The sequence below is a fragment of the Carettochelys insculpta genome, chromosome 1 (genome assembly GCF_033958435.1).
Source record: "Carettochelys insculpta isolate YL-2023 chromosome 1, ASM3395843v1, whole genome shotgun sequence".
Taxonomy (NCBI): Eukaryota; Metazoa; Chordata; order Testudines; family Carettochelyidae; genus Carettochelys; species Carettochelys insculpta.
In genome coordinates, this window is record NC_134137.1 from 147161350 (window position 1) to 147176791 (window position 15442).

Sequence of the window (15442 nt, forward strand, 5' to 3'; positions counted from 1 at the left end):
AGGATATTTTCATGTCATAAAGTAATCGAACACCGCCTTTTGAAAGGGAGAATGGTGTCATATGAAAAAGTGGACACTTACGCATGTTACCTAGCTAATTAATATAGTCTGAGAGAGGACTACCTATACAAACTTCACAGGGCTAACAAGATTTTTAAAAACAGTTACTAGTAACAGGTTACTAGAAGAGCAGCATGCTGTGGTGCAGGGGGAGGTTGGTTGGCTGTTTAAATGGATGATCTTGGCTTAGATCTGAAATACTGAAGGAATAGGACTGTCTCTGGCTGACTAAACAGAACTGGATGCAGGTGATCTCTCCTGTGGCCTCTAGATGGTGCTGCATCATCTCATTTTCCTATTCTACAAGTCTGAATTCTAATCATCTGAGCTGGCCTGAGAACCAGTTAGTCTAATGGGGTTTTGCTACATATATTAGAGACAGTGTGAGTGCATCAGTGTTATTTGACCAACTTCGGCTGGTAAGACCTGAAGAAGATCTCTGTGTAAGCTTGAATGCTTGTGTTTCTCACCAACAAAAGTTAGGCGTAAAGCTATTAAAGGTATTTTATGACTGAAGTTAAGCGTAAAACTTCTGTTGAAACACTGCAATAAATTGCCTGGGGAGATTGCGGAATCTCCATCGCTGGAGATATTTAAGATCAAGTTCAATAGACATCTACAGCAAACTCTTCCATGTCCGGCAGTTTATCATCTGGAACTCTTAGATAGCCAGCATTTTAACCATATGGAAATTTTTGTTACATTTTCCATAAGTACAGAATAGTGAAAGTAAATACAAATAAATATAGCACATACAATATAAATTTACAGTATACAGTACTGCTGTTTGGTAAATAAAGGACTCTTCATACTTATTTATTTGTGTTTTTTCTCATTATCTAATCTTGTTCTTCTTTACTGTTACACACTGCTAGGTGTACCTCTCCATTGTCCAGAATACTTGAATATCCAGCAACTTCCCAGTCCCAGGGCTGCCAGATATAAGCGTTTCCTGTATCAGGGATGGTCTAGATGGTGCTTGGTCCTGCCGTGAAGCCAGGGGACTGGGGTCAATGACCTTTTGAGGTCCCTTTCAGTTCTAGTACTCTTAACATTTTTCTCCTGTGTTGTCAGGACCTGTTATGAAAATATGTGCTGCTGTGTACAGAAGTGTTAAAACACTTTGACTTGTGGTCAGAAAGATGTCATTTTGAGATTATATTTAAAAGGCAGAACCCTAATAGAGATTCAGACAGATGTTTGATTATAATAAATAGCTTAATAACCTATGGGAAAAATCTTTATTTGCATTTACAATTCAGAAGTTCACTTTGGCAATGTCTACGCCGCAGTCTGCTTTCAGAAGCAGAATGCAAATGAGTGAGATTGGAAATGTAGATGAGGCATAAATTTAGTTTCCTCTTGAAACTAAACTCTTACATTGATACATTTCTGGTTTTAAGTGATATAAGAATAGTATCTACTTCTGAATGATTGCCTTTCATAGGCTGGCTCTCTTTATTAGTACATAAGACTGTTTTTAAAAACAGATTCTGATACCTTTTAATAGTTACTTATCAAAAAATCAAACCGTTACTGTTTCAAGTATTTCCCCACACCAATATTTAATTTTTAAAAAATCTTGTCCAAAGTGTGTTATGCAGCGCTAAGAATTTAATATTTTAGAAGAGGTCAGTATGTCCACAAGAAGTCACTCTTAGTATTCTATAAAATCTTCAGTAATTAAAAATACAATTCAGATGAAAGTTCCGAGTCACTAACCACATGCTACAGCAACGAAGGTCCTGTGGCACCTTATAGACTAACAGAAAAGTTTTGAGCATGAGCTTTCGTGAGCACAGACTCACTTCATCAGATGCTGAACATTAAAAAAGAAACAGGTCCTAATTTACCTCAATTTACAAATGGCTGAAAGGTTCTTAATTTAAAAAACCCAACTTTGGTACTAACCATTCCAGCTGAAGTGCTGTTTGTTTTTGTTTCTTTTAATGTAAAGCGCTTTAACATATTAAGGCTTCTCTAATGTTATCTGTAAAGGACCATTTTTATAATTAGCCTTTATTTGGAATTTTCTTATCTCTATCATCTTTAACTCATATACTTGTCCTTAAATATTGCAGCAATGTTCTAGAATCTTACTAACAGCTGGCATGTTGTGTGTATGCACAATATTCTCCAACGAGATGCTAACAAACCTACACTTTGACTTGCATGCATTTGTATGATGTGCAGTATTTCTTTCAAACTTAAGTATTTTAGTTATTTTAACTTTCCTTTTTTGAAGTTAATCTACATAAATAATTTAACATTTAATGTTTAATGCTGATTTTTAGCTTATGAGATGGGTTTCCTACTTACATACAGCTTTTTTTAGTTTACTTTCTGATTAAAACATAACCTGTTCTTTCCATCCCCTTGCACTGTAACAGGCCCTGGTGTCTCCCTAGACAGTAGCCTTTCTTTTGGGAAGCCCATCTAAAGTTGCTTTCACTATCCCACAATACATCTTTGCTCTTCCTCCTTGTATTGCTGAAAAGATCAGGCTACAGTCTTATTTTCATATCACGTTTTAGGTTGAGATTGGGGCTTATTGTGTTGCAGAGTTTGCTTGTAGAACTAGCCTTTAACAGCTTAGCTTGTACTCAAGGCTGAGTTCTCTATGATTCAGTCATTTGTAGTAAACCTTTTAAATATATCTCCTTTTAATACAAATATGTGTAGACAATAATTTAAATGTTTTATAACTGAACTACTGGTTTAAATTCTGTTTAAGGTTCCTGAATGGTAAGAGGATGGCTAGTGAGAAGTAATAAATGATCTGTATTTTTTTTCAGATCGAAATGTCTTTTTATACATGTAGACTCTGTACAAGGGAAGTGATGAATACTCTTTTCCATCTGTATAAAAGCACACGTGGATTATTAATTCTGTGGTGTGCCCCAAATATGGCTGAATATTAACTATTTTTACATCGACACATTCAGTTTCTTTCCCTCTTGTTTTTGAAAGTGTATTTTAAAAACATGTTTGTATCTTTCTTACAACTTAGGGTTACTTCAATCGCAGATAGACTGAATGTTGAATTTGCTCTAATACACAAGGAACGAAAGAAAGCGAATGAAGTAGACAGGATGGTCTTGGTTGGTGATGTGAAAGATAGGATCGCTATTCTTGTTGATGACATGGCTGACACATGTGGCACAATATGTCATGCAGCGGACAAGTAAGTATTGTTTCAGATTGATCCAGTACCCCAATGTATAGTTACCAATCTGTTGCAAATTGTCCAAATTCATTGGTCCCCTGAGCTTTCATTTCAGGTGTGTCTGGGTAGTATCTCAGTCTGTTAGGCAAACTCTAGCCTCAGACCTCATGCCTGACTTCTTCATTGGAATATGGAGTGCCCTCATTTTCAACCTCAAAATCAGTGTGTCTGAAACCTATTAGGCTCCCTACTTTCTCGTACATACTCTCTTAGATCTCTAATCAGGGTGTGGTTTGAGTTTCTAGTTTGATCCTTTCACAGACAATGTAGCAGGAAAACAAGGAACACTGGCTTAGCAAAGAAATTTCAAAGTACGTGACAGTTATAGATATTTGCAAATAGAAGTCCTGCACTACACTCTTACCTAGTCTGATCTGATCCCTTCTGCAAATCTGTCAGCATTTTGGATTGATGAGGGTCGGTGCTCCCATCACAGACCACAACCCCATTCTTAAATAGAGCCACTTTTTGTTATCTGCTCCTGCCCCATGAATTGTTCTTACCCTTGTGGGCCTTCATGTAAAGACAATTTTATCACATGGTTGTGGGCAAGGAAATGAGAGAGACTGTTATGGCTTTTAGTGCTCTTCAGTGAGATGTCATTCTCCCTGAGGAGGGCAGCTACTTAGAATGAAGTGAAATAGGCATTCCTCTTCAAGTAGTGTCTCTGTGGGTGCTCCACTCTGTATGTCTGGGTGTCTTCTATAGCTGTGGTTTCCCACACCCCACATGCACAGTAGTGTCTCCTTGTGCTATCTGGTGTGTGAGCAGCATGGTCTCCTCAGTTCCTTCTCTGTCAGCCTTGGCTGAAGAGGGAGGTTCGCTCGCGCGCTCTCGCTCGCTAGCTAGCTAGTTAGTTAGTTTTGCTTTCTTTTACCTTTATCCAAGTTATTTTTCCCATTCGACATTCTAATAACAAAAACAACAACAACAACAAAAAAAAGTTAGCATTAGGATTAGTGGCTGTGTCATTGCCATGCCAGGCTCCCCAGGCTTTAAGTGACATGTAATATGCAGAGAAGCCTTGTCGACATCTGACAGCTGTGCATGCTGCATCAAGTACCTGGGTGAGGGCTACCAAACCCAGCCCTCCACCCATTGCTCCATCCTCACAGTGAGGACCAGGAGGGACTGATCCAGCAGGCTCAAGACTTATCTATATGAAAAGTCCCTCCAACCACCAGCCCCAGAGCAGCCCTCCACCAAGAAATCAGCATGGGAGACCAAAGACAAGGACTCTGCATTTCTAGTGAGCACCCCATCCAGGAAGTGACGGTCCTTTCCTCCGGCACTGTCCCCAAGGGCCATGCCAGTTGAAAAGACTGTTGGGATGTCCTCACCACCGTCGGAGCCAGCACTGCTGAAGTGGGTGGCCTCAAAGCTGAGCCACCAGCACTTAGCACTTCCAATGCCATCGACACCGCCGGTTTGGCTGCCTCTAACCCTGGGCGTAAGAGGTCCTCAAATATCAAGACCCCACCCTCAGTGCTGGACCCAGAGCATACGCTGTACTGTTCCAAGTCTCTGCTGCTCACATGAGGCACCGCACAAGTCCAGGGCCAAAGCACCTTCCCACTCTCACACGGCACCAGAGAAGGCACTGAAGCAGCACCGAGACACTGCTTTGCCAAAGCCCCCAGCGCCTGAGTGTGACACGGCATCTAAGCAGCTCTGCGAAGACTCTTCACCAAGGACACACACAGCCCTGGCACTGCCCAGATCACCACACCATGTGTTCCTGGTGCCACCCACCTCCTTGTGTTCGTTTAATCACTTGGGGTTCTCACACGGCTTGGGGGCCAAATCGTTTACCCCGGGACGTGGCAGTTCCAGCCACAAGAGTGTCTTATCACAGCACTCCAGCCCCACACACTTCATTTAGGAAGATGTACTGCCTCCTATGGGTTACCTGCAGCCACCCCTGCTGTGGCTTGCACACCACTACCCATACCACCATGACCCAGCTCCTCAATGATCGCCTTGGCTGGTGCAGTTGCTCCGTTCCCATGCTGTGCCGACACTATCCACAGTGTTCAGGGACCACCCTGTATCGCCACAGCCCACTGTGCTGGCAATGTATCCACCAACACAGCACTGTGGGGGTGAGGATAGGTCCTAGCTGCACCACTCATATTCATCAGATGACAGTGCTTTTGGTTTCACCTCTCCCTGCAGACAGCTCATGGGCTTTCCAGAAGCTACTTTGGTGGGTGGCTCAGGCCCTGGAAGAGGACTTGCAGGAGCTGCCAGTTAAGTAATGCAGACTTTTCTGAACCCTGCAGCCCTCCCTCCTCTTCCAGAATTGCAATGCCCATTAGGGACCCTACCAATGTCATATGAAAGATGTCAGCTTCCATCCCTCCCACTAATGAGCACCAACAAACAGTATTTTGTGGCCTCAAAGGACATAGTGTTTCTGTTTACTTATCTGCAGCCAAATTCATTAGTGGTGGATGCTGTCTGCAAAAAAACCAAGTCCTTTTGTTCCACTCCTCAGGACAAAATGAGTAAGAAGTGGGACATCGTGAGGTATAAAGTTTATTCTTCCAGAAGCTGTTTCTGCAGGTGGTGAAATATGCAGCCATGCTGGCAAACTGACCAGCTACTCCTTGCAGCTTGGAATTGGTTCCAGTCTTACACGAGCAGCAATGCCCAGCCCTCATGTGTAACCCACGAAGGGCACATCATCACCTGCATGGCACTCCAATCTGCAATGGTTGTGGTGGACACTGTGGCTAGGGTCAGCATTTAGAGTTATAGTAGAAAGAGGAGAACTCCTTTTTTATGTGAACATGTTGCTTTGGGGCAGAGTAGATCAGATGAACTTTTTAGTGCTTACAGGTCTTTATTCATAATGGTCTTCAGAAAAGTCTTGTGACTTTGAAAGAAGTAATGTGAAAAACCATAATTCTTTTCAGTACGGTCTGTAACTTAAAATTTATTCTGCATCTTCTAGCTCATTTTTGATACTTGGTGGTACATACCGCTAAAAACAAAGCGAGTTAGCCTAAATTTCCACCCTGTATGAAAGGGTCCGTAGTGGCTGAATAAATTATTCTTGTCCTGACTAAGCAGATGGAAAGGGCTTTGCCTGGCTGAGCCAGGCTTTCAGCTAGCTTTGTTTTTCACTACTGTCAGTATTTTGAAGTAGACTGACCTTCATAAATAGATGACACTTTGAGCTGACTGCTTTCCTGAACTCCTTGTTAATTTTATCCTGTGACTTTTTTGCCCTTTTCATTCCCTAAATCTGAGGTCAGAAGGAGGATTGTGTCCTTTTCTTCATTCTTTCCAAACATACTTGAGCCACTAGGGACAATAAAGAAGCAGCCCACATCCCAAGTAAATCACCACAGATGTTTGAAAATATCCAATTCTAAATAGCATATAAATCCAGTTCATATAAGCTGGATCTTTGGCAATGTACGTGGTGTGAACTAAAAAGACGTTGGAATTCAAATTTGTAAGCTAAGCTGTAAGTTTTTTTTAGATTGCAGTAATTACTGGCAGCCATTGACTTGACTACAGTTGTTGACTAGCAAGCGTAGAGAGCTCATTGGGATGTATTTTTAACCAGCCCTTCCTAATATCTTCATCTCAGTTGTCCAGCAGCAGCACCCACTCTAGGGTTCTGGCTCCCCAGCCATCACATCTCTCTCCCGCCCCCTCCTGGAAGGAGGAATTTCCAGACTGAACAGTTCCCTGTCTTCACTGTATTATTCTTTACAAAACTGCACTATATTATTTTACAGGGGTTACCTTTTTGTGGCCTATAGAAGGAGTCCATATATGAGCTGGTTCGTAAACCAAGAGATATCTAGTTTTGCTGTGTCCTAAGTAGCACTAGAATTATGTGCTTAAATACACGTTGCATGTTTTTTAGGTTAGTGTCTGCTGGAGCCACCAAAGTTTATGCTATTCTGACTCACGGAATCTTCTCCGGCCCTGCCATTTCTCGGATCAATAATGCTGCTTTTGAGGCTGTTGTAGTAACTAACACCATCCCACAGGATGAAAAAATTAAACACTGTCCCAAGATTCAGGTACTGTTGTCTGGTGTAGCTTTTCATCTGGCTGTTAAAATGCAGTTCCACAATTTAGTTCTTGATGCTAGAATGCCATGCCACTGACATAAAAGATCTCCACAGAAAGTCTGGTTTATAATGTGGTTAGTGCATGGTCCACTCTGGAAAGGAGCTTGGAGCAGGTCTTAGGGTATGGGAAGAGTTCAGGGTGCTGAATGGAAGGGTGTCCATCAGTCCTACTGTTGCTTATGGAGGTACAGCCATTCCCCCTCCCTGAGCTCTTCCAGCCCATTGGCCTGGCACAATGCCGAATAAGGGGGTGATGCCTGTAGATGGAGACAGCATGCCTGCTTGGAGCAGAGCCATCTGGCTGTGCCTCCTCCTGGAGCAGCAGGGACAGGGATCTGCTTGTGGGACACCAGAGAGCTTCTCCTCCCACCTGGCACCTCAGACACCCTTCACACCTCAGTCCCCTGCCTGCAAGCCCATTTCTGGATCTAAATTTCCTCCCAGAGTGTGTGCCCCTTCTCACACTGCTGCTCTGCATTCCCCTCCCCTTGCACACGAAACTCCTCCCTCTTAGTTAACCTTTTTAAAATTACTGGCACCCTCTGTACTCTCAACAAATGTCCTTTTATAACCCATAGGCATCAAGTTACATTTGCATGTGATAAATTAATGTAATTTCTGCTATTGAAGACTTTGATTTGTTCCTGTGTACTGGTTGAGGTTATAGTTTAAAAAAATTTTTGTTGTTTTTTTTAAATGAAATAACTGAGAGCAGAAGTTGCATTTTACAAAAAAAAAGCCTCTTTTAGACAGCCTTACAGAAAGTTTGGTGTTGACTTGAGAGTTTCTTTAGGGCAAGGACAAATATGTTTTGTGCTGTCCAGTGCATAAGCTTAAATGTACATTAAATTCAGTTATGATGCAATAATCAAACGAACATACTAATGCCATTTTGGTATTGACAGAAACAAGATTTTGTGCTAAAGATCTGTAGCTCTTAAAATTAAACTTACTTTCAAGGGGGCATTGCCATCTAGTGGCTGAAATTGTCAGTAAACTGGGATTGTATTCCTTATGTTACCACTCAGTTTCCTGTGGTCTTGGATTAGTGCTCCTTTTACTCATCTTTTTTAAAAAAAAAAAAAAAAAAAAAAAAAAAAAAAAAAAAAAATACAGTGAGCAGTCCTCATAGCTGAGATTTATCTAGTTAATGTTTGTAAAGCACCTTGAGTTCCCAAAAGAAAGATACTGTAAGCTCAAATGGTCAGTCGGGTTAATGGTATAATAAATTGTGTTTTTTCTCAATTGTCTTTAGGTCATTGACATTTCCATGATTCTGGCTGAGGCAATCCGAAGAACACACAATGGTGAATCTGTGTCGTACCTGTTCAGCCACGTTCCTCTATAACTGCAAGAGATTTCCTATTAGCTGTATCCACTGCTCCTTGTTTTTAAATAATGTTACTCACCAGTGAGATGACTCTCTATAAAAAGCTTAAGATTTTGCAGACTTAAAAATTTTTCATTTTCTATTTAACCTTTATTGTTAATGAGCAATGCAGCTCCATCTTGGGAAATCTGTTGTGAATACAGCTTGAGGATTTTGGAGAGGAAGCTTCAATATTTACCTGTAGGAGTAAGCCACAGTTAACTTTGGTTTTCTGTGTTTGCCTCCAGCAAGAGAGTCAATATAGTTTCAGAATTCTTTATATTTGCAAGGCTGACAGAAGTAGCCCAGTTTTAAAATATTCAGTTTTATATTTAATAAACAGTTGACTGGACAATGAGGTAGTCATCCTGCTATGTAATATTCAACCTTGAAGGCTGTTAACTAAACATTGGGGAAAAAAGGGATCAAATGTACATTCCCTTAACAGTTAAATTTTTTTTTTTTACTTTTGCTTTTTACTTTAGCAGAAATTCTGTGGTAGTTTGATGCTCACCTACTTTTATATACCTCATGAATTAAAAACTGCTGGGCAAGTTCACTTTTTGTGGGGCCAGCATTGTTGTAAATTAGAGATTAGTTGTTTGTGCTCTCTTCCTGTTCAATTGCTGCTTCCAGTGTCTATAATCTATAAAGCTGGGACTACAACCACCACATTTTTGTGTAAGGTAGTTTATGCATTTCTGCCTTCAAATTGTTATGCTTAATTGAGAATTAAGTGCGTCATTCATAGGCATCTTGTATTTATTCATTAGCCTTGCAACTAATTTACTAATGTTTCTTGAGCATTATTTACTTCTTCAGTTTTAGCCACAAGTCTCTTTGTAGGTCTTTTCAATAAAATTCGAGGCTTCTATAGCAAAGTTAAGTGAACTATTGACACATTTGTCGTATCCTGTATATTATGGTTTGGAGCATGTGAAATTCCAAATTTTGCATGTGCGTGCACAGATATAGGTAAAATGGGTTCTCTTCTCCCTCCTTCCTCCCAGAAGAGTTAATTATGCTATGTCATTTTGTTCTGGTTTTTGTTGTTCAGCTGCAGTTTTCCAGTTCGTAGTTTGGTGTTTGACATGTCAGCCCAATATATTCTGTTAACACATAAATTTTCGTTGCCAACATTATTACTGGCATAATAAAATATTTCTTAAAGCTTTTCCACCTCCCTAGGGACTGTGGACCTAGGCTATTCTGTCATGTGACATCTTTATTGTTGTGCAGTTGAGCAAGTGGTCTGGTTGCTCAACAGTCCTATGTACTCAGGAACAAGTGAGTGAAAGCCACTTTGAACATGTGTAATTAAAATGTTGAGACCCTTTACCATTGCTACTTATGGGTAACTCTTTTTGTATTTTAAGGGTTTTTTGACTAAATAGTAATCCTCACCCTTGGAGATTACAACCTTTTTTTCCATTGGGGTCACTGACACATAGAAAAAAAAATCGTGGTCTCTCTGTTGGCGGGGGGGAAGGGAGGCAGACTTTGAGGTTGGGACAGAGCCAGATATGAGGAATGTGAGAAGGAGCTCTGGGCTGTGGCAGAGCGTTGAGCTGCAGAAGCAGGTAAGGGCTCCAGATGGGGATTCAGGCTTTGGGCTGGGGATGAGCAGGGAACTGGAGGGGGCTTCAAGCTGTAACCCAGGGATTTGGAATGCAGAAGGATATCTACAATGGATAGGATATCAAGAGCTGGGGCAGGGGACTAGGGTGTGGGTGTATGGCCTAGGAGATGGGTCAGCAACGAAGAGAGCCAGAAGAGCCATTTATCTGGTAAACGCAGTTATTCAGGAGCCGCAATGCATGTGAATATGAGACAGTCCTTAATAAATAAGGTCAAACTATACTTTCTGTAACCACTGTTTTAAGAACAGTGTACATATCCCATGACATATTAAAGGAGGAGTTATCCAACATTCTGAGATCACATTTTTTGCTATTTAGATATTTAGATATGAGTTGTTCGTTGTTGGGCTCTTAGATCTTCACTGAAATATGGAAAGTAATCAGGGTTGGTTTCTTTTTTCACTTTGCAGTTAGTGTTGTGAGCCAAAAAGAAATCCTTAAAGAGCCACATTTGGCTCCAGATCCATAGGTTGCAGGCCCCTGGTCTAGGAAAATGTTGAGGTATGGGAGAGGGCTTTGTGTGTGGGTTCCTCCGAAGATGGCTCATGTGCAGCAAGGCTAAGACAAGCTCCCTGCATGCCCTGGCTCCATTCCATTTCTAGAAGCAACTTCCGTGTCTCCTCCCTAGGTGGAGCAGCCAGGTGGCTCTGCATAATACATGTGCTGCCTGTACTCAGACACCATCTCCACCTCTCCCATTGGTTGCAGATCGCGGACAGTGGGAGCTGGGATTAGGAGTCGGAGCATCATGCAACACTTTCCTGATTTCCCTTGTGCCTGAGGCATAGAGAGTTTCCGGCCTGCAACGTGGACTCTTGCCACAGGCCAGACGGCCTTATGTGATGGGTCAGATACGACAATGAGCTAGAGGTTCCCCACCCCTTTTCCCTGGGGACTTAGATACTTAAAAGCATAGAGTGCACTCAGATGCAGATCACTAAAGGTATTGAGGTTTCAGTTAAGTTAGGATGATAATCACATACCTAGATCATGGCAGAAGATCCCATTTTACACCCGATTAAGTTCATTTTCAATTCCATTTGTCACGTCTTGGAAATGAGTCTCTCGATTGTTGTGGGGAATTTAAAAAAGCCTAGTCTGACTTCTGCCAGTCTTTACCGTGTTATGGTATGACTTTAGACATGCTTATTTTTTTGCTACATGTTAGGCAACCTAACGTTTTATTCCAATGTGGATGTTGTATAATTCTAAAACTGCTTTAGTTTATGCCAACTCTCATGTACCTTTTCAGGAATTGTTTAAAAAGAAAATCCTTTTGTAGTGCTTTTATCAACAAGGAGAGTCAGAGTGGTGGTGAACACCTCCATGTCAGTAATCCAAAGAAAGTGTAAATCAGGTGTCTGAGAATTTCTAGACCTAGTTTGATTCTGTCACAAGATTTGAAAATTAATCTGCTACAGGAAATATCTTATACAGAATTACTGAACCTCTTGTATACTTAAAGCTAGACAGCTCTGAAATTATCTCCATTGCAGTTAAGCTTAGCCCAAAACTATGGCTGACTGGCCGTAATCATCTTGAAGTGTGACCATCTAAAAAACTTCCCTTTAACTGATCTTTTCTGTTAGTGTATTTAGTATCATAGACCATATCTTTTGTCTTACTCTGCAGATCGGGGATGTTACAAATGAAACAGACTCTTTTGCCACTACTGTGCTCAAGTGTTCTTAATAAATCTTAACTCCTTGTGTCTATGAATTGAATGTTACTTTGTTTGTGGCATTGGCTTAGTTGGTTGCAAACTCAAGCACATGTTCATAATGGGGGGGGGGGGAAATCTTTGCTACACGAATGCAAATTTTTTTTTTCAAGTCTGCAAACTAAGCACTGAAAGGCATGGGCTTTTTGGAGGAAAAAAAATAGGATCATGTAGTCCAAAAACATTGTCATAAAGCATACACAAATTAACTTTATGTAGGAATCTTAATTTTTGTATTTTCAAACTTGAGCTTCTCTAATTTTTAATAAAATATTTAAACACTACACAGTAAATCTTCACAATGCATGATTTCGAGTTGCGCTTAACTCATTAACACGAGTTCAGGGCAGCTCAAAATCCCGACCCCTGACCCTGTTCATCACCTGCACATGGCTTTGACCCACCTCATGCACAGCTGTGGCTCACCACACACACCCCCTCATGGCTCTAGCTCAACCCCCCTCATCTCTGCTCAACTACCTCCTCCAGGGTGCAGATCTGGCTCAACTCCACCCCTACCCCTGCCTGCAGCCCTAACCCACCCTAAGTTTAACTCCTCTGCCCCCTCCCACAGCCCTGACCCGCTGCCAGGCTTAAACCTCATTTCCCACCCACAGGACTTACCTTGCAAAAGGAGCTGTAGGTTCTGCTGCTTCCCTGGCTGCAGAACATGCATTCTGCTGGGGGGAAAAGCCAACCCCAACTTATGTAAAATTTGTTACGTGAGGCTGCGTGGGAACATAAATCAAGGCACTACTGTATAGTATTTCATAGCAAATGGTTTTGTTTTAAGAAATAAAGAAGTTCTCCTATGTACAATTGTAACGCTACACTACCTTGATACGTGACCAGCTGTCCCATGTTTAACATTAGTCCTGTACTTAACCCCTATATCACATGCCTTGACTTTGTTAAACACAGGGAGATTGTCCCATATTTTCTGCCTCTGCTGCTTTGATTTCATTATGAACAAATCTTGCAAGTGGGCAGATTATTGCTCAGCAGCTGCCCATCCACGCGTGGTAACTAGTGGGGGGTGGGTAAGTCTACAGTGTGGTTGGGTATGCTAAATGCAACAGCTCCACTTTCCTGTTGTCTGTGTACTGAGGGCTGGTCATTGAGAACAGGCAATGGTCCAGGGCTGGAAAGGTGCAATGCTGAGAGGAGGGCATGTTGCAGGGGCCCATCAGGGTGGGTTCTCTTGGTCAGTCAGGCCCGTGTGTGTATAAGGGGTAGAAGTATATGTGGGGTTGCCAGGTTTCCTTGTCGACCAGAAAGCCCACTATAAAAGGGCACCTGACCGGTGTCCAGTCAGAAACAGTGACTGAACACCCAAAGTCCTGCTGCCACCTGCAGGGGTGTTGAAACAGTTGGAGCCATGTTGGCAAGAAGGGAGGTACTGAGGGGATAATGGCACAGAGCCAGTAGTAGGGCCAGCAAGCAGTTGTGCCCACTCCTTTGCTTTCACCAATGTGCGCCTGTGCTTCAGTTCTCCTTGTCACTTTCTGTAACAGGAGCAGTATTAGCATTGTCAGGAAGTGAGAGTGCTCTCCCCCACTCCCACCATTGTTCCTGACCCTCCATGCTCTCCAGGCTGTGCACCTACATTGTATGGGTGAGTAGCTGGAGACTTTTGTACTCCCACCACTTGTGTATCTGCTTTCCCCACTGCCCAGGGCAATCTAGAGAAGAGTGAGCCTGGAGGGAGACTCCTTGTTCCTCCAGAAGGCAGGGCTCTGCTGGCTGACTGGTTTTCATCACTTACTGGGGGAAGAGCCATTGGCTTGAACTGGGACTTTGGGGAGGGGTCGTGGGCAGGTGGAGGTGGAGCAGCTTTGATGCGGGCTATGGGAGGCAGGGCCATTGTGGGCAAGCAGATGGCAGTGGCAGGCAGGGTAGGCAGCTGAGCTCTGGGCACCAGTGCAGAGGGGGACCTCAGCTCCTCCTGCATATTTGGGAAGCAATGAGGATTGCTGTCTGCTCTGCATAGCAGGGAGGGGACGAGCCCAGCGGTGTCCTATTTTTCCTTTCTGTAAATATGGTCAGCCTGGTCCGCCAGGTTTGATCTGCCAAGGTACCATTTATCATCTCTGAACCACTGTCTAACAATATTGGGCAGGTACCACCAGTCTCTCTAAATGTTTTGTTTGTCCTTAGGATGTGCATTCAGCTGTGGTCAATTTCAGATTATACTTAACTGGTGCCCACTGACTTAGCCCACTGTTGAAATGCAAGATATCTGCCTGGCTGATGATGATGTCATCAAACGTGGACATGTTGTGTACACACTGAACTGATGGAGTTAGAAGGTTGGTGCTATGAATTTAATGTATTTCAATCAGAAGTAGCAATAACTGAACTCTGGCATTACTGACTTGCAGCCCAGTTATGTCTTTCTTTAGAGCAAGCAGTGTGTGATCTATATGGCTGCCTTGGGCGAGGATTCATGCACAAATAAGATGAAGTGCTCAGAAAACTCAGGAACAACCCTATAACAAAATCTACTAAACACACACAAACCACAAAAAGCAGCTTTAGTAACTTCAGCAAGTCTAGATGGATAGTCACAAGATCATCAAAAGGCACCTCACCTCTGGTCTCTCTGACCATCCTAGATTATTTCAAGTCATTGCTCCAGGCCCTCAGGTGGCTAAAGCCACTCAAAAAGCAGAAGGCACCATTATGATGACCTAGTTCAGGGGTGGGGAACCTTTTTTGGATCAGGGGCCACTGACACACAAAAATCAGTCGGGGCCACACACAAGTCAGAAGAAAAAAAATCAAACCCTTCACTGATGTGGCACCCAACTGAGAAGCAGGAAAGAAAAAAAAATGCCCTTCTTCCCCTTGCATATCAGCCCCATAGCGTGATGTGGCCTGGGCTAGTAGATTTTTGGGATCCCCTAAGCTCTGGGGAGGGGTGTAGAAGAGGGCCACTGGGAAGTGGGCCGAGGTTGTCCAGGCAGAGGGTGCCAAGCAGAGGGGAGCATGCAGAAGCAGCCTAGGGTGTGGGTTCTGGGTGGGAAGGAGGGTATAGGAATGGGCTTGGAGTTGGTTGCTAGGGGTGGGGGTGGGTGTAGCAAGCAGCTGCCAGGGTCCCTGCTGCAGCCGCCCCAGGTAAGGAAGGGCTCCTACATTTTCCCACTGCCAGCTGCCTGGGTGGCTCTGAGTGGTGAATGTGCAAATGGAAAAAGGCTCCTGCCTTTCCGCACTGCCTCCTGGCTGCTGGGTGGGGAGTGCAGCAGTGGCTCTAGCACATTTTTTCCCAAACTGGGGGCACGTGTGAAGAAATTCCAGGGGGTTCGTGAGGTGACCTGCCCCCCACCCCCAATC

At 43.0% G+C, this 15442-nt stretch overlaps 2 protein-coding genes across 2 annotated transcripts in view; both read left to right on the forward strand.

The window, feature by feature from the left end:
• The window catches only part of PRPS2 (phosphoribosyl pyrophosphate synthetase 2), a 41408-nt gene extending 28728 nt beyond the window's left edge, over window positions 1-12680 (forward strand). The window contains exons 5-7 of the mRNA XM_074992854.1: window positions 3071-3244; window positions 7170-7329; window positions 8636-12680. Of these exons, the coding sequence (XP_074848955.1) occupies window positions 3071-3244; window positions 7170-7329; window positions 8636-8728 (427 nt within the window). The 3' untranslated portion in view covers window positions 8729-12680. The remainder of the gene's footprint in view (window positions 1-3070; window positions 3245-7169; window positions 7330-8635) is intronic.
• Window positions 12681-13661: 981 nt separating this feature from the next.
• Window positions 13662-15442, forward strand: part of TLR7 (toll like receptor 7) — a 29479-nt gene continuing 27698 nt past the window's right edge. The window contains exons 1-2 of the mRNA XM_074992865.1: window positions 13662-13724; window positions 14267-14418. The gene's annotated coding sequence lies outside the window, so the exon portion shown is untranslated. The remainder of the gene's footprint in view (window positions 13725-14266; window positions 14419-15442) is intronic.